Source organism: Podarcis pityusensis (genome assembly GCF_964106645.2).
Source record: "Podarcis pityusensis genome assembly, chromosome: 15".
Classification (NCBI taxonomy): Eukaryota; Metazoa; Chordata; class Lepidosauria; order Squamata; family Lacertidae; genus Podarcis; species Podarcis pityusensis.
In genome coordinates, this window is record NC_138040.1 from 11,538,346 (window position 1) to 11,563,344 (window position 24,999).

The window sequence follows — 24,999 nt, forward strand, 5'->3', positions numbered from 1 at the left end:
CGAAAAGCATTTTCTCCTAGGCAAGCCTGCCCAGATATGTAGACTGTTGATGGACCATTGATGCATGCTTCAGTCTGTTTTTAGTCTATTGCTGGCTTTAATTTTTTTAATGTTTTCAACCGTTGTTAATTGTTTTCATCAATAATTTCATTGTTTTATCTTATTTGTAAACCACTTTGAGTTTGTTTGGGGGGTTTTTTACAACCAAATGGCGTATAAATTCTAAGCATGTAAAGGTAAAGGTAAAGGTACCCCTGCCCATACGGGCCAGTCGTGACCGACTCTGGGGTTGCACGCCCATCTCGCTTAAGAGGCCGGGAGCCAGCGCTGTCCGGAGACACTTCCGGGTCACGTGGCCAGCGTGATGAAGCTGCTCTGGCGAGCCTGCACCAGCGCAGCACACGGAAACGCCGTTTACCTTCCCGCTATAAAGCGGTACCTATTTATCTACTTGCACTTAAGAGTGCTTTCGAACTGCTAGGTGGGCAGGAGCTGGGACCGAACGACGGGAGCTCACCCCGCCGCAGGGATTCGAACCGCCGACCATACGATTGGCAAGTCCTAGGCGCTGAGGTTTTACCCACAGCACCACCCGCGTCCCATTTAAGCATGTACACACACATAAGTTTTTATGTGCATTACGAAGCACAACGGAAGAGGTCTCTGCCCCACGTGACTTACAAACCTACGAATCCATCACAGAATTCTCACGCAGCTACAGTTTCAGGGGTGAGAACATTGTATGGGGAATCCATTTCAGCTTAATCGGTTTCAAGCATGTGTAGTCTAAATGTGTCCCCCTGAACAGGGCTTTTATTTAAAGAGCTTCTCTTTTTATTTATAGCATTTTGAAAATATGTGTGTGCGAATACACAAACACACACAAACTGTTCCCTGTCTGATCTCTTTCGTAGTTAAAATAAGATCACTTTTGATGCAGAGATGTAGCCAGGCACACACATCTTTTATAAGGGGGAAAAAAAACTTATGTAAGATTCATCATGGGATTCATTTTTTTTTAAGCCATCAAAAAGCAGAGAGGGGGAGAAGACTTACTTCTTTTTTTGCAGAAATTCATGCAAATTATTTTCTTTTGTCACAGAGATAAAAGCCATCACTGTCTTGTTGTGGAAAACCTCACACAGGAGTTTGCAACACACAAGGGACAATCAAAGAGCAGATTCCAGCATAAAGGTTAATAGAAACCTCAATATGTGTTCTTAAAGATTCTGACTTCAAAACCCTTCTGGCTGTGGATGCGAGGAAGCGATTTTCACTTCAGAGCCCAAATCCCTGAAGCTGTTTGTCCGTAATATCAGCACAAGGCAACAGGAGTGCAGTGTCCACTCTCTGACATGTTCCCAAGCACAGCTCATAGTCTTCTTTCCTGTCCCTAGGAAAGATTCCAGGACTGATCCTTCCCCCTCAGTCACATCACAGCAGCTCAGCAAATAGTGGGCAAGAGGAAATGGGCATTTAAAAAATAATAATTTTTTTAAAAATTAGTCATGAAAAAGAAGAAAAGAAAAAATAAACAATTTCACAACTCTTTATCTTATACATAAGTATATGTTAAAGGTAAAGGTAAAGGGACCCCTGACCATTAGGTCCAGTCGTGGCCGACTCTGGGGTTGCGGCGCTCATCTCGCTTTACTGGCCGAGGGAGCCGGCATACAGCTTCCGGGTCATGTGGCCAGCATGACTAAGCCGCTTCTGGCGAACCAGAGCAGCACACGGAAATGCTGTTTACCTTCCCGCCAGAGTGGTACCTATTTATCTACTTGCACTTTGACATGCTTTCAAACTGCTAGGTTGGCAGGAGCAGGGACCGAGCAACGAGAGCTCACCCCGTTGCAGGGATTTGAACCGCCGACCTTCTGATCGGCAAGTCCTAGGCTCTGTGGTTTAACCCACAGCGCCACCCGCGTCCTAAGTATATGTTAACCAAACTTAAAAATGAAAATATACAGAAAAAGTGAAATAATAAAAAAGAAATAAACATAAGGGTACATCTGTGTGACTTCCCTCCACCTCAATTCGACTTACTTTATGTATTAGAATCTTATTATCGTTGTGCAATGAAATGGGCATTTTTGTGTGTCATAAAAACTTAATACGAGCCTGTTGGGTCAGGACAATGGCCCATCTAGTCCAGCAGCCTCTTCTCACTGCGGCCAACCAGATGCCTGTGGGAAACCCGAAAGCAGGATTCGAACACATGAGCCCTCTCCCCGCCTGCGGTTTCCATCAACTGGTATTCAGAAGCATCATTGCCTCTGTCCACGGAATAATAATAATAATAATAATAATAATAATAATGATAATAATAATAATTATTATTATTATTTATTATTTATACCTCGCCCATCTGGCTGAGTTTCCCCAGCCACTCTGGGCAGCTCCCAATCGAGTGTTAAAAACAATACAGTGGTACCTCAGGTTAAGTACTTAATTCGTTCCGGAGGTCCGTACTTAACCTGAAACTGTTCTTAACCTGAAGCACCACTTTAGCTAATGGGGCCTCCTGCTGCTGCCACGCCACCGGAGCACGGTTTCTGTTCTCATCCTGAAGCAAAGTTCTTAACCTGAAGCACTATTTCTGGGTTAGCGGAGTCTGTAACCTGAAGCGTATGTAACTTGAAGCGTATGTAACCCAAGGTACCACTGTACAGCATTAAATATTAAAAACTTCCCTAAACAGGGCTGCCTTCAGATGTCTTTTAAAAATAAGATAGCTGCTTATTTCTTTCACATCTGAAGGGAGGGCGTTCCACAGGGCAGGCACCACTACCGAGAAGGCCCTCTTGTCTGGTTCCCTGTAACCATAGCCAAAAAGCCCCTGGCTGCCTCCTCCAAGAATTTGTTTGGCACCAACTCGGGTGCTTTAAAAGAAGAACAATCACCAGTCTAACTATGGGCTAGTGTGAAGAAGTTTGTTTTTTTTTTAATCCGTCCTGCATGTTACAACTTGTCGCTGAGTTCTAGCATCTTGTCACTCTGTGGCAGGCATCCCCAAACTTGGCTCTCCAGATGTTTTGGGACTACAATGCCCATCATCCCTGACCACTGGTCCTGTTAGCTAAGGATGATGGGAGTTGTAGTTCCAAAACGTTTGAGGGTGCCTGCTCTGTGGGGTCAGTGACCATCGCAAAAGCAGCAGAGCAGCGATGCCTCAGGAAGCAAGATACCAGAGGGGACTTCCGTAAGTCTTGTCTTGAACACATACACACCTTCCCACCACATTCAAGTTTGCATATCATGCATGGTTTGGCCCTCACCTAGATCTCTGCTAGCCCCTTCACAAGGAATCCACACTTTAATGTTTTTTAACGTCGTACGGTTTGGTGCAGAGAAGAGGCAGAGGAAGAAGCTTACCATAGAATCTAAGGCAGATACTAAGCTGGTGATGACTTCATCTTTTTGAGAGAAGACTAAGTGCCACTGGTCAGACCTGGAGTTGTTTGGAAGCCCCTCAGACAGCTTCCCCAGCAGTGCCATAGCCACCTGGAAACCAACAAGAACGAGATCTCCGTTATTATTATTTATTTATATTTATATGGCCGCCCCTCAATAAAATTTGTAAAACACTCCATCCCATATTTTAAAAATACAGCACTTACAGCAAGAAAATCTATTTGAAGAAGAAGAACAAGATAAAACTCTTCTTCCAATGGAAACAGAATAAAGACGCATGGCAATTCAACTCAAAACTACACTAGAGCATCAGGTTTCTTTAAAAAGCACAAGCCTAGAACTTGTTTCAAAACACAGGCTTGTTCAAATGTCTGGTCCAATAAAATTGTCTTTGTGTGGTACTGAAAGGATCATAAGGAACGTTCCAGGTGAGCCTCTCTGGGGCAGCTATTCCATAACAATGGAGACACCAGCAATAAGACCCTCTGCGTCACACGGTGGGAGCACTCAGAGCAGGGCATCTAAATATGGCCTCGAGGTCATCTAAGACACAATCGTTTAGCTCCTAAGCTGTTTAAGGCTCTATAGGTGAATACCAGTATTTTACACTGAGCCCAGAAACCGACTGGGAGCTGGTTATAAGCGCTGCAGTTATAGGAGTGAAAGGTCAAGTCCCTATTAACGGGCTTGCGGTTGTGTTTTGAATCAAACTGCAGTTTCCAGGTCGTTTTTAAACGCAGCCCCATTTACAACATTCCCCGGTTGCAGCCCTGCCGAGAAGCTTCCTAAAGACATAGGTGTAGAAGAGACGGTACCTTCTCACGTTTGATGGGGAACCCTCCTGTTCACAGAATGCTCCTACGTAAGGGCTGCCAAACCTACCCATTCTGAAGGAAATCAGCCCTGAGTGGTCACTGGAAGGACAGAGCCTGAAGCTGAGGCTCCAATACTTTGGCCACCTCATGAGAAGAGAAGACTCCCTGGAAAAGACCCTGATGTTGGGAAAGATGGAGGGCACAAGGAGAAGGGGACGACAGAGGCCGAGATGGTTGGACGCTGTTCTCGAGGCTACCAACATGAGTTTGACCAAACTGCGGGAGGCAGTGGAAGACAGGAGTGCCTGGCGTGCTCTAGTCCATGGGGTCACAAAGAGTTGGACACAACTAAATAACAACAAAGGGCTGCCAGGCCAGGAGCAGCGTTAGAAATTCCCCATGTGCCACGGGCGTTTTGCAACTGGCACAGGTCCAACTGCGACCCCGTGGAGATCTCTGGGTGCCACTCTGGCGACGAGCAACTCCGTCTAGCTTGTCCCTCCAGCATTTTTCAGCAGGCAACCAGGAAAGTTTATTTAATGCCTTTACAGTGGTACCTCAGGTTAAGTACTTAATTCGTTCCGGAGGTCCGTACTTAACCTGAAACTGTTCTTAACCTGAAGCACCACTTTAGCTAATGGGGCCTCCTGCTGCCGCCGCGCCGCCGGAGGACGATTTCTGTTCTTATCCTGAAGCACTATTTCTGGGTTAGCGGAGTCTGTAACCTGAAGCGTATGTAACCTGAAGTGTATGTAACCCGAGGTACCACTGTATCTCCCACCTTTTTCTCCAAGGAGTACACGGTTCACCCCCACACCTCCTCAGTTAATCCCTACAACGACCCTGTGAGGGAGGTTCAGAGGCTGACTGGCCCAAGATCACCCAGTGAGCTTCAGGACTGAGGGGGGATTTGAACCCTGCTCCCCCAGGTCCTAGTCTGACACTCTAACCACTACACCACATGGCTTCCTAGAGTGCTTCTGCTATGGGGCAGCTCTATAAATTAAGTAGGTAGCTAAATAAATACAGATGTACCTTGGAAGTCAAACAGAGTCCGTTCTGGAAGTCCATTCAACTTCCAAAACGTTCGACTTCCAAGGTGCGGCTTCCGATTGGCTGCAGCCAATCGGAAGCCATGCCGGACATTCGGCTTCTGAAAATCATTCGAAAACCAGAACAATCACTTCTGGTTTTCAATCGTTTGGGAGTCGAAACGTTTGATTCTACAGGCGTTCAGTTTCTGAGGTTTCACGGTATGGGGAAAGCAAAATGTCACTTAGAGAAGGATCTGAAATATTTTCCTTGAAGCTTGAATTTGTTTTATTCTGGGTTGTTTTATTGGATGTTTTAATGTGTTTTAAACCACGTGGAGACTCCCCCCCCCCTTGAAATATAAACCAGTGTGTTATTTATTTACATATATACTTATTTAATATTAATTTCATTGTAAAAAACAAAATGGTGCCTAGACATTCCGTTGTGGCAACTGTAACCTAGGTTTAAGGTGCTGTTTGGCGATTAGCTCATATATCTGAGTTTCTAACATTGGTCAGGAGCATCCCAGATCCTGCAATTTCAGGGCCCAAACCTGAAACTTAGTGATGGCCCCGCTGATGTCATGGGGGTAGGCCCTGGTGATTCTTCCTTTGCACTCCCTCCTACCACTTATTCCTGGAGACGGAGGTTAATTGGGAGAAGGGTTGGAGGGAGCTGAGGAAGGCAGGATCACCGCCCTAATCCACCTGGAGAGTCTATGCAGTAATTTGCAGTCGCTTGCAAGCTGTGCGCTTAGTCTTCATAATAAATAAAAAATACATTTAACGCCACTCTTGCTCACCTGGTGATTCCTGCCCTCCTCCTGCCACCTGCAGAGGGCCAGGCAAACCTGGAAACTTGGGGGTCTGGCAACCCTTAACCTACACATTTGGATTTTGACAACTGTTATGCGCTTGGATCCTATTATTCCTCACCCCTCACTGTCTTCCTGTTTCACGTCCCAAACACCTGCCTCCTGCTGTAAACGATTTTTGCGCAGTAACATTGGGTGGGTTTTTTTGTTTTGTTTTTAAAATGAAACCCTGCCTCACTTCTTCATCTTCTTTCTACAAACAGGCTTCTGTAGTTTCCTTGGCCTGGCTCTCAGGGAGGCAGTGAGAAAAGACTGTGTCTTAGTTACACCGCTGCAGGTTGTGGGTGGAGGGCTGCTGTGACAAAACGCTCCGTCTCGATAAGGGGGAGGGATTCCTCCAACACAGAGAAAAGCAGAAGGATGGGGTGGGGAACAGAGGGGAGGAATGACTAGAATAGAATAGGGGTGGATGGGTCAGTCTATTTCCGGACCATATCAGTTTTCTGTGTGTTCATTCATAAGTCTATTCCATCTGTTTCCCTATCCACTTGTGATTTCTTTTTCTGAAAAAGATGCATCTTAAAAATACGTACAGGGCCGTCTTTCCCATAGGGCTTAGTGGTGCGTTGCGCCAGGGTGCCGGCCTCTCAGGGTGCCCCAGCAAGTGGGGGAGCTGCACAGCTTTGCTGGCGGCCTCCCCTTTCCCTGCACGCACGCCAGTTGCGCCCCACCAACCATAAGGCTGGTGGGTGCACAGCTTCCCTCCCAAGCCTCTGCGGGGATTGCTCTCCCGCAGCGGCATGGGGGAGAGTTGCACCCTCCCCATGGCTGGCAGTGCGCAGCTACAGCCACCCCAACACTATCCATGGTAATTTGGGGGCTCTGGGCAGATATTTGCACCCTGGCACTGCATCTGCTAAAGACGGCCCTGAGTACGTATTTCTGAACGCATTTTATCATTAAGAAATATTTTTGGGGTGCCAAAAACTGAATCTCAACTGTTTTTAAAACCTCAGGAGAGCTGCATCCCAATTTTAAAAAAATTGTATACCACTTCTCATATTGGGTTTTTTTTAAAAACAAAAACATAAACAGAGCGGTCTACAGCAACCATACATACAATAAAAACCACACAAAAATTCAAATTTAAAAATTACTGCAAATCAGGTTGGTGTTGCTTTACAAAATCTTTCGAGCATCCCTGGGCGAAGATGCAGGACTCCACAAATGATATCGACGTGATGTCACAGTCGAAAACCTTTTCATCCCCCTGCCCCCACCTCCTTGGGCTACTAAGCTCCATCAACTGCTGTGAAATTTATTTATTTATTTGTTGTGTTTATACCCCAGACACAGTTCTGCCCCATCCCCATTTTATCCCCTCAACAGCCCTGTGAGGTAGGCTAGGGTAAGAGAATGTGACTGGCCCAAGGTCACCCAGTGAGCTTCATGGCTGAGCAGAGATTTGAACTCTGGTCCTCCAAGGGACATGGGTGGCGCTGTGGGTTAAACCACAGAGCCTAGGACTTGCCGATCAGAAGGTTGGCGGTTCGAATCCCCGCAACGGGGTGAGCTCCCGTTGCTCGGTCCCTGCTCCTGCCAACCTAGCATTTCAAAAGCACGTCAAAGTGCAAGTAGATAAATAGGTACCGCTCCGGCGGGAAGGTAAACGGCATTTCCGTGCGCTGTTCTGGTTCGCCAGAAGCGGCTTAGTCATGCTGGCCACATGACCCGGAAGCTGTACACCGGCTCCCTCGGCCAATAAAGCAAGATGAGCGCCGCAAGCCCAGAGTTGGCCACGACTGGACCTAATGGTCAGGGGTCCCTTTACCTTTACCTCCGAGGTCCTAGTCTGACACTCTGACCACTGCACTACACTGGCTCTTGTTTTGCAACAACTCTTTCCCCCCGCCATGGATGTGTGTTCCCCGTCACAGTGCTACAATTCCCAGAGCGGTCTAACAACCAACCGCTCTTCACAGAGGGGCCTCCAGGAACTGTAGCTCTGTGAGGGGAACAGGAGTCTCCTAACGACCCTCAGCACCCATAACAAACTACAGCTCCCAGAATGCTTTGGGGGAAGCCGTGAGGGCTTAAAGTGGTGTCGTATGTGAATGTGCCCCTTGTGGGAGCAACCTCCACTGCTAAAAGGGAGTGGAGATAAAAATGGCCATCATTCACAGTTGTGGGGGTGGGAGGGGAACAGAGACAGAAAACCTCTAATGGAGGAGAGGAGGAGGAATTGTTGAGTCTGGGAGCGCCTGTCTGGAGAATAAGAATGAAACCAGCTCGGTTTAACTCAATTTGCTAAGCAGACAAAAAGATTCCTCAAGGCTCTGTGGGGGTCTGGGATCAAACTCCTTCTCCCCACCGTGCAAGGATGGATGCAAAACATGACTGGCAGAGGAAAGAAATGAGGAAGGAGATGGGGGGGGCGTTTTAAATGGGTTGGCCAATGCCTTAAAAAATATATCATAATTAAATACTTTCTTCTAATGAGCAATTGCTAAGAGCAAGCTTGGATGCAGATATTGACTCTGAGCAAAACTGCCGCACTCAGAAGGAACATACAAAGGCCCATCTAGACATAGAATCCCAACCCTCCAAGTGTCCCAGATTTACAGAAGCCATCCTGGTGTCTGATTTAAACCTGGAATGTCCCGCTTTTCCTTAGGACATCCCTATTATCATCAGATATACGTTGGAGGGTACTGAGTTATGTGACCCCCAAGCCAAGGAGATAAGTAACTATGCAACCTTTAAAAGACATCTGAAGGCAGCCCTGCATAGGGACTTTTAAAATGTTTAATGTTTTATTATTTTTTTATACATGTTGGAAGCCGCCCAGAGTGGCTGGGACAACCCAGTCAGATGGGCAGGGGAATAAACAATAATATTATTATTATTAATATGGAATAGTCTAGTTGCCGTATTTTGAAGAGCAAAGAAGAGGACACATATGCCAACTTCTGCTTTTAACTATGGATCACTATGATGACTCTACCCATGAAAAAAGAGTACATGTCCCAGAAAAAGAGGACCTATGGCAGCCTTAGAATTGGACATCCCTATTTTCATCAGAGAAATGTTGGAGGGTATGAGAATCGTAGAGGTGGAACAAGAAAAAGCTAAGTTTATTATAGGAAATACAAGGCTTGATAGAAAAATAACCTTGTCCTATCCAATCTGAAGATGCAAAGAACCACGGGGGAAATTTATAACTTATCTTAAAAACCATTGTAAGCAGTTAAAATCGTTAGTAGGATTGGAATAACACTTGTGGTTTAATGGTGAATTTTGGACACAATGGAGAGGTAAAAGATTTGGATTATTATAAAAGACGCAAGAGGAAATGATTAATAATAGGACCCACAAAGGGGAGGAGGGAAGTTCGGGAGATTCTCTGGAATCTTGTTTCTATGTTGCATGTTGGATATGACTGTAAGACTTTAATCTGAAAAACCAAATGAATAAATTTATTTATAAAAAAGAAGATGCAAAGAACCATGCTTGCTTTTTCATCTTTGGAAGAGAGAGAGACTCAGCAGCCTGACTCAGCATAAGGAAGCTTCCTTAGTGAAGGCTGCAGCTCAGCAGTAGAGAACATAAGTCAACCCTGCTGGATGAGGCCAGGGGCTCATCGAGTCCAGTGTCCTGTTCTCACAGCTGCTAACTAGATGCACCTATGGAAAACCCCACAAGCAGGACCTGACAGCAACAACGTTCTCCCCTCCTGCTGTTTCCAGCAACTGACATTCGCCTCGAGCTCTTTAGAGAAAAAGGTGGGATACAGATGCAATAAATCTATAATAAAATAAGGTAGAGCAGGAGAGAAAAAATGCACCGTTCACCCTACTTAGGCTGAGTTTCAGTAAAAGACGAGGACTAGCTAAAGGAGGAAGGCTTGCTTCTGAGACCATCAGAGTTAGTAGCCACTGAGCAGGAAAAGGAATGCAGGTTCAGTCTTTGGCTTCTCCAGATAGGCTTGGGAAGGACTCCTGCCTGAAAACCTGGAAATTTGCTCTCTAGGTGGAGCTGGGAACCACTTTTCTCTGCCTGAAACCCTGAAGATTTGCTGCAAGTCAGTGGAAACAGCACGGGGCAGGGCAGGCCAAATGGTCTTGACTCTGGAGAAGACTGTGCAAGGTGCTGTCATGAAGCAAATGGATTTTTGCCGATCCAGTGAGCAAAATCCTTCACCACTGTCCTGTTCTGGTGGCTCACAGCCAAAGGCAGAGATTCTGGAATGCAGAGAAAGCAACGTGACCTGGTTTTTGACGGTTGCAGACAGATTTCCGGGGAAACCAGTGGAAGGGAGAGAGAAGAGGAAGCATATGGAAGTAGAAGGAGGAGGGGGCAGGTTGAGGGTGCGTTCGGGGCATGGGGAGCACAACAGGAGGAGCGTTTGCTTTCCTTGAGAGAAAGTTCAGCTTTGTTTTGCAATGTCTCCAAGTCCTTCACCAGGTCCAAGCTTTTACCATGGCCACTTTTTATTTACTTTTGAGAATGGCAGGTCTCTAGTCCTTATGATGGAGAACTTGGGTTGCAATAGGATGCGGGGCAATGCCTGATGAATTCAGAAGCAGTGGAGAGAAGGGTGTTGATCAGCTCCAAAACTCTGAAAAAATTGGCATTCTGTTGCCAAATTTCAAAAAGTGAAAATCTGGACACAAAAGTTGTTGAGCCTACAAGATCTCAACAAAAAAAAAAAAAAAAAAAAAAAAGATTCTGAGCTATTTTAAAGGAAATCCACCAAAATCTACACTTCCGACTTGGGTTGCCATACGTCTGGATTTTCCCGGACATTTAAGCGATTCCCGCCCGGACACTGTTTCCAATGGCTGTATCCTGGCAATGTCTGGAAAATTATGGCCGTATGGCAACCCTAATTCTGTTGCCATCTTTGCACCTGCTCAATTCACATTTTTATAAAGCTTGACGATCCTGAAAGACCTACATTGGCTCCCAGTACGTTTCCGAGCACAATTCAAAGTGTTGGTGCTGACCTTTAAAGCCCTAAACGGCCTCGGCCCAGTATACCTGAAGGAGCGTCTCCACCCCCATCATTCAGCCCGGACACTGAGGTCCAGCTCTGAGGGCCTTCTGGCAGTTCTCTCCCTGTGAGAAGTGAGGTTACAGGGAACCAGGCAGAGGGCCTTCTCGGTTGTGGCACCTGCCCTGCTACTGGATCTCTTGCTTGTGCCAAACCTGACTTGGACAGCTCTGGCCTTGCGTGTCGCCTGACCCTTTGCTGAGCACCCTGCTTGCTTGGACTCTGACCAGTCCTGAATGCTGCTTTGGTTGCTGCCCACATTGGCATTGCTGCTGGCTGTTCAGGTGCCCAGTGAGGACAGAACAGTCAGGGAATTATACATCCAGGATGGAGAGCTAGATCAGGGAAGGCTGGATCACATTACTTCTAAAGCCCTGCCCAACTCTTTGTCAACATCAGTGACAGAGAGCTTTGCTCTGGCCCAACCTTTCTGCTCCATTTGGTGCTCATCTCAATAGCTTTTAGCTCACTGAAGAAATCAACTCTTCAGGTGAACAAGGCAGCAAGGCAAGAACTGAACTGGAAGGAGAGCTGACCACAGAAGGGACCACCATTTTGGGGGGGATCCATTTCGCTTTCCCTCAGCCCTCTCAGAGCATAGGAAACTGCCTGCTGCTGAGTCAGGACACTGCACCCATCCAGCTCAGTAATGCCTACACTGGCTGGCAGAAGCTCTCTGGGATTTCGGACTACAGTGGTACCTCAGGTTAAGTACTTAATTCATTCCAGAGGTCCGTTCTTAACCTGAAACTGTTCTTAACCTGACGCACCACTTAGCTAATGGGGCCTCCCGCTGCCGCCGCGCCGCTGGAGCACGATTTCTGTTCTCGTCCTGAAGCAAAGTTCTTAACCTGAGGTGCTATTTCTGGGTTAGCGGAGTCTGTAACCTGAAGTGTATGTAACCCGAGGTACCACTGTACACAAATAGAGTGTTTCCAGTCGCTTTTAACCACCTCTCTCTCCTGTTGCACACTGAAACCATAACAGCCTCTTGGGCCCATTAACCCAATACAGTTGCATCACTCCCGTTTTATGAGCTGAGGGAAGCTTCCATGGGAGTCCCCCTGGCGTGCACGTCCTTTGAACCAAACTTCTGCAGATGCAGTTTCCCATTAAGTGCAGCTTTGCGCAGCTTCTCAACTTGCCGAAGGAGGCTATAAAAGGGCTAGAAATGCAAACACACAGTGTACTTATTTTGCAGGACCCCAGGAATTATCTACGGGCCTGCGATCGCCTCCTGGTAATGTCGCCTACAACATCCAAAGGGTAATCTCCAGAGAATCATCCTGAGCATTTCAAATTAAAACTAAGGTTTTAGCTCCCAAGTTTCTGAAGGAAAACTTGAAAAGCGGGCGGTAGGTTTAGGTGGCAGTACGGAAAATAGGAACGGGTAGAGATGGGCATGGCATGGCAGCAAGGGAACAGAATAAGCTTCTTTATAGTGAGTCAGGCCATTGGCTCACCCAGCTCAGTATTTCCTACACTGGCAGGCAGCAGCTCTCCAGGAGTTTGGACATGGCTCTCTCTCAGCCCAACTCAAGCTGCAGGGAATTAAATATGGGACCCTCTGCCAGGTGCTCTATCAACTGAGCCATGGTCCCTTCTCAAAGTTGGGTTCTTTCCTTTAGAACAGCTAATTTTTCTCCCACATAACCCTCCGCTCATTTCTTAACATAAGAAGAGCCTCCTGGATCAGGCAATGTCAAGGCAGGACTCGGGAGCAGGTCAGTAATAAGTCACAAGGCATCAGTGAAGTTAACTCTTTATCCAAAGAAACCAAACAGGCTTAGCGAGCACAGCAACAGTGGCGTAGCGTGGGTTGTCAGCACCTGGGGCAAGGCAAGTAATTTGCGCCCCCTAACCCGTGGATTTGCGCCCCCTAACCCTAACCCCCAGATGTTGCGCCCGGTGCGGCCGGCCCCCCCTGCACCCCCACGCTACGCCACTGCACAGCAACACTTCCCAGTAGGTCTTGCCTCCTCCCTCAGGTCCATTCCTTGCAACTGGAGACTTCTTTGGCTTGTCTATCTTTGCTCCTCCCTCTTCATACCTCTTTTGGTTCTGTCACATCAGAGGGAGGGAAACTGGTCGCAGCAGGAAGGGGAGCCTCCCTGGCTTCTTCAGCAGTCTGCTTCATCTCTGCCTCTTCGCCCCCTTCCTCTCCAGCCTTCGCTTCTACTTCTGATTCTGGACTGCTCTCTGCCACAGCCTCTTCCCGCTCACTAAACCCTGTTCCCCTTTCAGCTTCAGACACCACCTCCTCCCAGTCTTCTCCCTCTAACCCCTCATCGTTGTCCCACCACCACTCCCTGTGCTCTGAGCCTTCTTCCCTTGGGGGTTCCCCAGCTGGTGCCTCCTACCACTCTCTCTGCATCCAACCAGTCCATGACAGGCCAGTGGGCCATTAGCCCAGCATCCTGTTCTCACAGTGGCCAAGCATTTGCTCACAGCGAAGACCTGAGTGCAACATGACTCTCCCACTCCTGTGGTTTCCAGCAACTGGAATTCAGAAGGATACTGCCTCTGACTGTGGAGGCACACATCCCAGCCACCATGATAAGCTGTACCCTCCTTGAATTTACCCAGTTCTCTGTTAAAGCCAGCCAAGTTGGTGGCTATCACTCCTGCAAAAGTGAGGGGTCCATAGTTAGCGTGCTGCATGAAAAAGTCCCCAATCTTCCAACAGTCAGACCTGATCCCTCCCTGCGAAACTTTGCCTCTTCCTTTCCCAGTCCCTGGGATCAGGATCAGAATGAAATTCAGAACGTGCAATGCGCTTGTCAGAGTAGGTGGAGCCTGTTGCAAGTCTCTCCCGCTCCGCCATAACAATGCAGGGTGGGTGGAGCTTAGGCAACAGGGGGAGGAGTCTAAAGTTTCATTTATTATTCTTTTTTAAAAAAAATTAAATTTATATACCTCTGAAGATCGCAGGGCGGTTAACAAGACGAAGGGAAAACGAAGAGAAATATTGGGATTCTTAGGCAACAATTTCCCCCTTGGTTTATATTATCATCCCTGCACCAGACATGAGAATATTGACTAATAAATATTTCCGATTATCAAACAGAGGGCACATATTTATAAAAGCTGTTCTGTTACCAAGATTCCATCGCAAACTCGGAATCCAGTTTCTTCTCCCTTCCTTAAAAAAAAAAAAAAAAGAGTCGGGATCTTCAAATGCTCCCATTCAAAGTGAATCAATGTTTATTGACTACACCAGCTTTTCACATTAAAAAGAAAGAAAAGCGCTCTTTTATGCACTAGAATTTCCGAATCCTTGGAAACCAAGGCTCTTTTTACACTAACTCAAAGCAGCTCCTGGCCATCTTAACATGCGTTTCTGCAGGAAATAAATAATTGGTCCCACATGGCCTTTAAAGCAAAATAAGCCAGGGGGAAAGATCCGTCAGGTGAGGGAAACACGGAGATTCCAGCACATGTGTTAAGTCACCGTGATCTTTATGAACTAAAAAAGGCTCAATCTGAAGTTTCAGCAGGAGCGGGGGGGGGGGGGGTTGCTCTTTGTTTTTAACACAGAGGGAAGGGGGGGGAATGGCAACTTTGACAAAAAGCTGGAAAAAAGTGACCTATATCCTCCAGCAACTCTGGGCACAATGGAAAATCTTATTACAAAAAAAATAAAAATCCACCCTGTTTGAAGTTCAGCCAAGAAGCAATTAAAGATTAATCTCCACACATACACACACACTGCTCCAACCCCAGAGTCAGTAACAAAGCTCCTATTGATTACAAGCAGGCCAGGATTTGACCTTCACTTCAGGCTGGCTGAGCGACTGGGGTGGGAGGGGGAGAAACCCACAGAGCAGCCACCATTTTGAAATGAGCACACACAGAAAGAGAAAAAAAACTCCCAGCCACCCACTGAAGGTGATTATATAAACCGACGACTGGTCAACTGCAGAGGTTGTGTGTTTATTAAGGCCTCCTCTGTCTACTCTATATACATTTAAAGCAGCCTCATACCGCTTTAAACCATCATGGCTTCCCCCAAAGAATCCTGGGAGGTGTAGTTTGTTGCAGGTGTTAGGAAACACACGCATGCACCCCATTCCTTCAAAGAGCTACAGTTCCCAGCGTGGTTTAACTATCAGTCCCTCCTCACAGGGAACTCTGGAGGTTGTCCCTCTGTGAGGGGAACGGGGGGGTGTGTGTGTCCTCCTAAGAGCTTTTCGCACTCTTCACAAACTACATTTCCCAGGATTCTTTGGGGGAAGCCATGACTTTCTTTCATTTTTTTATTTCCCCCCTTTTTTATTGGTTTTCACATATTACTTTACAATACAGATGTACCAATGTGCCACGACTCTTTCAAGTGGCATCAGAGCGCTTTAAAAGTGTGGTGCAGCTGTGGCTTTTGCCATATTCGCTAATTGCAGTGTGTCTATTCAGAGTAGGACTAACAGACTTTTCCCCATAGTTGTACAGCTTTGGGGAGGAGCAAGTTCCCCCCACCTATTTTAGAACAAGTGGTCATACTTCGGACACATCTGAAAGCTGGTGGGGAGAGGCACATATATGCTTCCCAGGATGGTAGAGGCGTAGGTCTGTACGATAAAATAGAAATAACCTTCCAAGAGCCACATGACAGCAGTGGGTGGGGCCAGAGGCAAAAGTGGGTGGGGCAACTAATGTAAATTTTGCGTTGGCAGGGACTTTTCAGTGGTGGTCCCCTCAGTTGTGGAATGCCCTTCCTAGTTAGTCTCTATCATCATTATTATCTTCATCTCTGTCATTATTAACTTTCAGGAAGAATGTGGAAGTTTGCCCTGACATTTGGTGCCCGAAGAATACTATTCCTGGCAACCTTTGTGGTTGTCATCGTTTTTAGAATGTTTTTGCTGGTTCGTGTTTTTGTTTTTTGTTTTGTTTTGTTTGGCTTTGTGTATCTGTTTGCCACCCTGCGCTGCTTGGGGAGGAAGGGTGGGATACAAATTTAACAAATAATAGATAAAAGAAGCAGGTTGTCACAGGTCCAAGGGCCAGTTGAAAGCAAGAAAAGGGCTCGTACACCGCTGTGTAGAAGAAGCCTGTTGAAATTCCTTTTTCTACTTGACTATTAAAGGGGCACAAGCTCACAGCAACCTTGTTTGTCACCAGGTCACCCCAAGGCCCAGCAGAAAAACATCTTCTGTGGTGAGAGGCTTATGTAATAACCACACACAACTGCCAAACGAAACAGGAGTTTTGAGGTTGGGGAGGCATGTGGGAACCACAGCTTTTTAATGAATAAAAGCAGAAGTGAAGAAAGTAGTTTCGTAGGCCAGACTTGGATTTAAAGTTGTGGGTCAAAACCAGCGCTATGAACTAGACCCAGAAACTGGCAGTTGGTGCAAGCAGGCTTGGATCGGTGTCATATGCTCAAACGGTTTTGCCCTGGTAGGCAACTTGACTGCCAAATTCTGCACCAGCTGAAATTCCCAAACTGTCTTCAGAGGCAGCCCTACATATAACGTGTTGCAGTAATCTAACCTAGAGGTTACCAGAGCATAGACAACAGAAGTTAGGCTACTCCTATCCAGTTGAAATAATTTTAAAAATATAAAAAATATAAAATAGTCTAGCACATGGGTAGGCAAACTAAGGCCCAGGGGCTGGATCCGGCCCAATCGCCTTCTAAATCCGGCCCGCGGACGGTCTGGGAATCAGCATATTTTTACAGGGGTAGAATGTGTCCTTTTATTTAAAATGCATCTCTGGGTTATTTGTGGGGCATAGGAATTCGTTCATTTTCCCCCAAAAAATAAAGTCCGGCCCCTCAAAAGGTCTGAGGGACAGTGGACTAGCCCCCTGCTGAAAAAGTTTGCTGACCCCTGGTCTAGTAGCACCTTAGAGACCAACTAAGTTTGTTCTAAGTATGAGCTTTTGTGTGCATGCACACTTCTTCAAAAAGCATACGAAAGCTCACAACTAGAACAAACTTAGTTGGTCTCTAAGGTGCTACTAGACTATTTTATATTTTTTAATTTTTTAAAATTATTTCAACTGCGTCAGACCAATACGGCTACCTACCTGAATCTATCAATATCCAGATAAGTGTGCAGCTGGGCCACCAGCCGAAGCTGATGGAAGGCACTCCGTGCCATCGAGGCCACCTGAACTTTGAGCAACAGCAAAGGATCCAGGAGTACCCCCATGCTATGTACCCACTCCTTCAGAGGCAGTGTAACCCCATCAGGAGCAGGTGACCTCCCATCCATCCAGTCTGGGGAACTGCCTCCTAACAGTGCCATAGTCTTTCCTGGATCAAGCTTCAATTTGTTGGCTCTCATCCAGTCCATTACCGAGGCAAGATATTGGTCCAGCACAGGCATAGGCAAACTCCGGCCCTCCAGATGTTTGGGACTACAATTCCCATCATCCCTGACCACTGGTCCTGTTAGTTAGGGATGATGGGAATTGTAGTCCCAAACATCTGGAGGGCCGGAGTTTGCCTATGCCTGGTCCAGCACTTCCACTGCCTCACCTGCAGATGTAAAGCAGAAATAGAGCTGAGTGTCATCAGCTGACAACGTACACCGAACCTCCAGATAACCCTACTGAAGCTCCTTGAAGGAGCTTTTAGACAGGTGCTTCAGATATGAACTTGTCTTTGGACTAACTAAACAAACAGGTCCTTTCTGAGGAACCTGCCCATGGAGACACCAATGGGTTCGTACAGCAAGAGGCGCCAGGGCCCAGGCCTGTCCGGAAGCCACAAGACTCCGAGAGAAGAGTCATGGGGCCTTATCCAAGACACGGAGGGCAAAGCTGTGGTTACTCAAATCCAAGGCATGTTGATGACTTCACATCCTCATTGCAGGGAGAAAGGAGGGTGCGCGATGACTCTGGCTTTGAAAGAAGGTTCAGGGGCCTCAAATTGATTAAGCCTTTTGCTCACAAGACATGCACAGGGACACACCCTGCATTCATTGGGCCCTGGACAACGACCAACCCTGCATTGCTGAAAATGCTTCCCATTTCAAAAAGCGCCCAAAATGCAGATGGAAAACATTGCCTAGGAACGCCACAGACCCTTGGACCACCCTTTTCTCTCCACACTTTTTCTAGGGCAGGCTGGGAACACAACTTGCGAACACAGCCTGCCTGCCTGCCTGCCAGCCACAAAATAGGAGGAGAAGAAGGAGGGGAAAATCCAGGATTATTCGCTCCTCTTTGAGGACCAGTAACATGCAGACAATGTTAATGTATGCTAGTGGGCCTGTACATAAGATTAGGGTTAGCTTTGTTATATTGCAGAGGGGAATTACAAGAGCTTGAAGGTGTTTCCATATTTGCTGATTTAAAAGGAACACAAGAAACAACCCTATCTGCACTATATGTCTAAGGGTCTTAGCAGACTACAAGCGTAACATGGGTCAAAAGCAGCAAAAACAGCCAACGCTATTCTACGCTGCATCAAAAGAAGCATAGTGCCACAATCAAGGTAAGCAATTGTTGGCATCTCTATGTCTTGAGAGACAATGGAGTGCACCTCCGGGGGGGGGGGGGGTGAAGTCAAACCGTAAGTGGTAGCAGCACTGAAGTGACCTCTCCGGGGACTTCCGGGTTAGCGCCTCCGGCAATGGCGGATTTCCTCTGACCAGGAGGAATCCGCTTCGTGAGAATTAGGGTCTGGACCGCCGCGGCGAGGCGGAGACCCATTAAAAACCACAGGCGGGAGAAGCCTGTGGGCGTGGGATTCGGCTGGCACCTTTTGCGCCTCCCCTACTCGCGGGGAAACCCGGTTTCGGAGATCCGGAGCGACGTGGGGTGAATGGCGCGGTGCTTCGAATCGACTGCTCTTTTCACGGAGTGAAGCCGCATTGCTGTTGCCGGAGAGCGCTGACTTTTTCCTGTGGACAATTGGATTTTAAATAACTGCCTGTGAGTAGAACGGAAAATTGGATTAAGAAACTTTTTTAATTTGGCACCAAACCGGGAGGGTCTAAACAGGAAGTCCGCCTTCCGCTTTTGTAAATAGATTGAAGCAAAGACATTGCAAGCTAGAGTCTGGAAAGTTGTTTGTAAAGGACTAAATTTCCATCAGCTAAAATCACTAAACCCCCCTTGGAAGCAGGAGAAGAGGGAGGAATTTTTTTTAGGTTGTTTAAACCTGCAGAAGAGAGAGTAAAGAAAGATAAATTTCCACCGTCTTGATCCTGGGTGCGGGGTGTCAGAGTCAGACACTTTGGGGAAGTTCATTGACTGTGGATAAAACGTTTTTGACAGATAGTTAAAAAAGAGAAACATATTGATTCTAATGTTCCCTTTTGCACTTAAAAGGAACAAAATATCTGGAAAACGAAAGGAACTTTGTTGCTAGATCTGCTGTAAAAAAAAAAAAAGACAGATACAAATAGAAGTTGTTTCCTCTAGAGGGAGCTTGTGAAACTGTTGCTGGAGTCGATCTGGGGAATTTTACAGTTGTAGAGATAAAAGATCGTGGGAACCAGACACCGACCTTGAACAAGAATGTGCTCAGAAGAAGCTTTAGTGCTTGCTTTTTGCAAGACAAGTGCTTTACTGGAACAGCTACATGAGAAGATGGATTTGATGACTGTTGCAGTTGGAAATTTTGGACAAACAGTGAATACTTATATAGAAACCACTCCGGAATTAATTCAGGAATGTGCTTTGACAGAGCAAGTGGTGAAGAAGATAAAGGAGGAGGTAGTTGCTGAACCTCAAGTACCAGAAATGGAGAGAGCTGCGGCCTTGCAGGAACATAAGTTGCTGTTCTTGACGACTGAATCTGGAGAAAGTCAGATTTGGAGAGATGGAGTACTGTTTGGTCTGGAGATGGGAAGTTGGATAGATCCCCCTATGCAGGGATGTTTTGACTTTTCGGATCTGGCTTTGGGCCAGGGTGAGTTTGGAGTTGTGGGGGCCCTTAACTTTGGAGGGACTTTGAAACATGCCTTCAAATATCTTTTGGATTTCAGTGTCGACTATGGAGAATGGGCTGACTTGTTGAGAAGGGATAAAGATATTGCCAAGTTGGAGTCTCCTCGAGAGAAAGGAAGGAAATTAAGAATAAGATCAGCAGAAGATAAAATAAAGTGCAGGTATAAACATGAAGAAGACCTGCAGAAGGGACATGGAAAAGACTTAAGAGCCTTGGATAGAAGGTCACCAGGTTGATGGACTAGATGGATGGGACAGAAAGGACTGACAAAACCCGAGACCAGGAAGAAGAGACGACGTATGAAGATTGGAAGAAAGTTTTAAATGTTCATATAGAAAATCATTGTAAAATTAATGAGTATTAGAAAAATGTTGGAATGAAACTAATTGGCTTTAGTAGAAATGTTAAAAAGAATTATGTATAAATATGTTTTGTTAAAAAGAATTAAGTATAAATAAGATTTAAGTTTTAAGCTTTAGGGTTTTTTATGGTAAGATAAGGTTAAAATAGATTAAGGTAATTTAATGACAGAATATTGTGAAAAATGGAAAGGATTTGCTGAGATAATTAATAACTAGAATACAAAAAGGGAGGTGTGAGGAGGTCGATGAAACAAGTTAATGAAAGATAAAGATTTGGGAATATTGGATTTGTTTTTAAATTTTTTGTTTATTTTTGTTTCTTTGATTCTGATGTATTGTGTGTGTTTGTTTTTTTATATTTTTGTTTTTATTGACTTATATTGTTCAGTCTCTTTTTTGTATACCTTTTTTCCTTTTCTTTTTTCTTGTTTTTTCCTCTCTTTTTTTCTGTAATTTTAAATTCTCAATAAATATCATTTTAAAAAAAATGAAGTGACCTCTCCGGGGGGCAAGCCTGGGCAGGATGTCTGGAGATCCTGGACTGTCCAGACAACAAGACACGCCCCCCGCCCGTTGGCCTCGCTTATGTGGTCCAAAGGAAAGGAGAGCAGTACTTTTGGCGCCAGTTTGGCTGCAGGAGTTGCCGGAAGGATGTGTACAAGACACCATCTAACCGTCTTAGGAACTCCACTCCAGAATTGTGCTACTCCTTAGCCTTTTCTTCTCCTGAAGATGTCCCGCAAGGCAGCGGAGGTTTAGGATCAGAGTTTTCCTTTTCCTAGATGGGCTACCTTCCCAGGTTGATGAGCCCCATCTGCCCCTCACTTCCCTCTACAGCACATGCAGAAACCGCCTTCTTGACCATTGAACCCACTGTGGGTCTCATCCATTCAATCTGCTGCATGCAGGGAAAGTCCCTAACTCACTGAGGGTTTGAGACCCATTGGCTACCCTCACCTGGTTTAGCCAACCAGTCAAAGCCATTCCTGTAGTGTGGCCACTGTCACATGCTGACAGCTTCTAAGAACTACAGGTGAGAGCTGAGTGCAGGGTGGGGACCAAAGGTGGACAACCTATCCCACTATTCTGCCTTGGTCAGACCACACCTGGAGCACTGTTTCCAGTTCCGGGCACCAAAATTTAAGGAGGATATTGACAAACTGGAATGTGTGCAGAGGAGGGTAGCCAAGATGATCAAAGGGTTGGAAACCAAGCCTTATTAGGAACAGTTGAGGGAACTGGGTATGTTTTGCCTGGTAAAAAGGAGACTGAGAGGTGCCATGATACTCATCTTCAAATATCTAAATGGCTGGCTTGTTTTCTCCTGCGTCAGAGGGTAGAACCCAAACCAATGGATTCAAGTTACAAGAAAGGAGATAAACATCAGGAAAAGCTTTCTGACAGAGCTTTTTGACCGTGGAACCTACTCCCAGGAGAGGTGGTTGATTCTCCTTCCTTGGAAGTTTTTAAGCAGAGGCTGGCTGGCCACCTGTCATGTATGATCTAGTTGAGATTCCTGCATTGCAGGGGGTTGGTCTAGATGTCCCTCGGGATCCCTCCCAACTCTACAATTCCGATTCTATGCAGCCTTCCAGTTCTTAAACAGCCATGGCTTCCCCCAAGGAATCCTGGGAACCATAGTTTCTTGTGTGTGCTGAGAGTTGTTAGGAGACCCCTATTTTCCTCACAGAGCTACAATTCCCAGGGCGGTTTAAGGGGAATAGAGGAAGGGAGAGAGCAAAGCATTTAAAAAAAAAAAAAAAATATCGACAGCTTTTGCCGACATGAAAAAAGAGAGGCCGTTCTATTTTGATTTCTGGAAGATCTGGAGGGAATTCGTTCAAGCTTCTGTTTCAAAAGGATGCCGCTCCCTGGGGTTCAGCATCCCTTTGGTGATGGGGCTGTTTGAGATCAAAGACATAAACTCTCGTGTGCTGCAGCAAAGCACTACACACTCACACACCCCACAGCCACTGTTTTGCTTACTTCTAAATTCTCTCAAAGCGTAGAGGAAGGAGAATGAGCACAGGAGGTTATTTAGATTTCATTCTCCTTAAAAAAGAAAAAAAAAGGATGAACACACCTGTAATTAAATTCACATAGGCCTGGTTCGGTTGTGTGAAATTTCGACCAGCAGTTGAACATTCGACTCGACTCCTCTGCCAAATAAACAAAAAAGCCCACTTCAGTTTCTGGGGGCATCAGACAATAGTAAATGCTGAACACTACAGTAAATTAGCAGTGACATGTAGGGGTGGCAGACAGAAGGCAGCCAAGAGACGAGACAAGACATATGGTCAAGGCAAGGAGAAAGTGGTTAGTGAAAAGGGAGCGTCAGAGAAAGCAGTGGCTTGGCCCCTCAAGCTCACAGGCCAGGGCAAGGCAAGGCACCATATGTTTAAAGCATGTTGAAAGCACACAACTTCCCCCAAAGAACCCTGGGAACTGCAGTTTAACCCCTTGCAGAGCTACATCTTCCAGCAGCCTTAACAAATTACAGTTCCCAGGATTTAAATGTGCACCTGAGAATGTTGCTAGTGAATCCTGCTTCACCTACAAACATGCGCTTGTTGCACAAATTTCCTGGATCTGCCAAGGAAATTTTTCAGAAAAGGGCCGCTGAAACAGCCGAGGAGATGGAGCAACTCCCCGATGGAAAAAGGTTGCAGCGTCCGGGAATTTTTTAGTTTAGAGAAAAGGCAAGTAGGAAGGAACGATAGAAGTTTATAGAAGTATTCATGGTGTAGAGGTAGTGGATAGAGAAAGGTTTTCTTCTCCCTCTCTCATAACACTAGAATTCCTGGACATCTGAACATGGGAAGATTCAGGACAGAGATTCAGGACGCAGTACATAGTTAAACTGTGGAACTCACTGCCACAAGAGGCAGTGATGACCTCCAAACTGTTGTTGTTTAGTCTTTTAGTCGTGTCCGACTCTTCGTGGCCCCATGGACCAGAGCACACCAGGCACTCCTGTCTTCCACTGCCTCCCGCAGTTTGGTCAAACTCATGCTGGTAGCTTCAAGAACACTATCCAACCATCTCATCCTCTGTCGTCCCCTTCTCCTTGTGCCCTCCATCTTTCCCAACATCAGGGTCTTTTCCAGGGAGTCTTCTCTTTTTGGCAAGGTGATGTCTCTGCTTTTTAAGATGCTGTCTAGGTTTGTCATAGCTTTTCTCCCAAGAAGCAGGCGCCTTTTAATTTTGTGGCTGCTGTCACCATCTGCAGTGATCATGGAGCCCAAGAAAGTAAAATCTCTCACTGCCTCCATTTCTTCCCCTTTGCCAGGAGGTGATGAGCCCAGTGGCCATGATCTTCGTTTTTTTTATGTTGAGCTTCAGACCATATTTTGCGCTCTCCTCTTTCACCCTCATTAAAAGGTTCTTTAATTCCGCCTCACTTTCTGCCATCAAGGTTGTGTCATCTGCATATCTGAGGTTGTTGAACTAGATGGCTTCAAAAAAGGATTGGACAAATTCAGGGAGGATAAGGCTATCAAGGGCTACTAGCCATGATGGCTATGCTCTGCTTCCATGGCTGGAGGCAGCAATGCTTCTGAATACCAGTTGCTGGAAACCACAGGAGAGAAGAGAGCTCTTGTGCTTGAATCCTGCTTGTGAGTTTCCCACAGTCATCTGGCTGGCCACTGTGCTGGACTAGATGGGTCCCTCGCCGGACCCAGCAGGCACTTCCGGGGGCACCGCCCCACAAAAAGAATGAAAACAAACTTCCGATGCTAGCTGGGAAATTGCACATCGCAGAAGCAAAGGTTTCAGAAGGAAGGCTAAAATTAGCAAGGTGTATTAATGAACTAAGACCATCTCAATTCATCACTTGCAGCCTATTCCCTCTCCCCTTCGCTCCGCTCTTCCTAATCACAAAGATTGCTTTCTGCATTCCCTCGAGAGAGGCCGTTAAATTCCTTGCCAATCAAAATGTACCTTCCAAAGTCACCGATAATGAAAGTCTGCACTTGGAGCATTTTTTAAAAAACGGGACGCGGGTGGCGCTGTGGGTTAAACCACAGAGCCTAGGACTTGCCGATCAGAAGGTCGGTGGTTCAAATCCCCACGGCGGGGTGAGCTCCCGTTGCTCGGTCCCTGCTCCTGCCAACCTAGCAGTTCGAAAGCACGTCAAAGTGCAAGTAGATAAATAGGTACTGCTCCAGTGGGAAGGTAAATGGCGTTTCCATGCGCTGCTCTGGTTCTCCAGAAGCGGCTTAGTCATGCTGGCCACATGACGCAGAAGCTGTACGCCGGTTCCCTCGGCCAATAAAGCGAGATGAGCATCGCAACCCCAGAGTCGGCCACGAATGGACCTAATGGTCAGGGGTCCCTTTACCTTTACCTTAAGTCTTAGAAACACACAGCTCTCTTAAGTAAGGCTGGGTGATATATTGATATATCATCCCAAACTGGTTTGAAGTCCATATTGTGATATCCATTTCATAATTTTGGACCTGGCATCATGGTGTGTGTGTGTGTGTGTGTGGGCGCGCTATGCAAAAATCACAATACAGGGGTAAATGTGAAGCCACCCAATGCCTCTACATAGCTCCATCCTTATTTCAGACATCATGATCTATCAGTATATTGCAATG

At 46.4% G+C, this 24,999-nt stretch overlaps 1 protein-coding gene across 7 annotated transcripts in view; it reads right to left on the reverse strand.

Moving 5' to 3' along the window:
- Positions 1-24,999, reverse strand: part of GTF2IRD1 (GTF2I repeat domain containing 1) — a 95,126-nt gene that overhangs the window by 44,534 nt on the left and 25,593 nt on the right. For 4 of the 7 annotated variants that reach the window (XM_080982873.1, XM_080982871.1, XM_080982872.1 and 1 more), the window contains one exon: positions 3,376-3,504. In XM_080982873.1, the coding sequence (XP_080838999.1) occupies positions 3,376-3,498 (123 nt within the window). In that variant the 5' untranslated portion in view covers positions 3,499-3,504. Of the gene's footprint in view, positions 1-3,375; positions 3,505-6,066; positions 6,169-7,909; positions 8,009-22,481; positions 22,558-24,999 lie in introns of those variants that run through there. The other 3 variants (XM_080982874.1, XM_080982869.1, XM_080982868.1) reach the window with 3 other exon arrangements.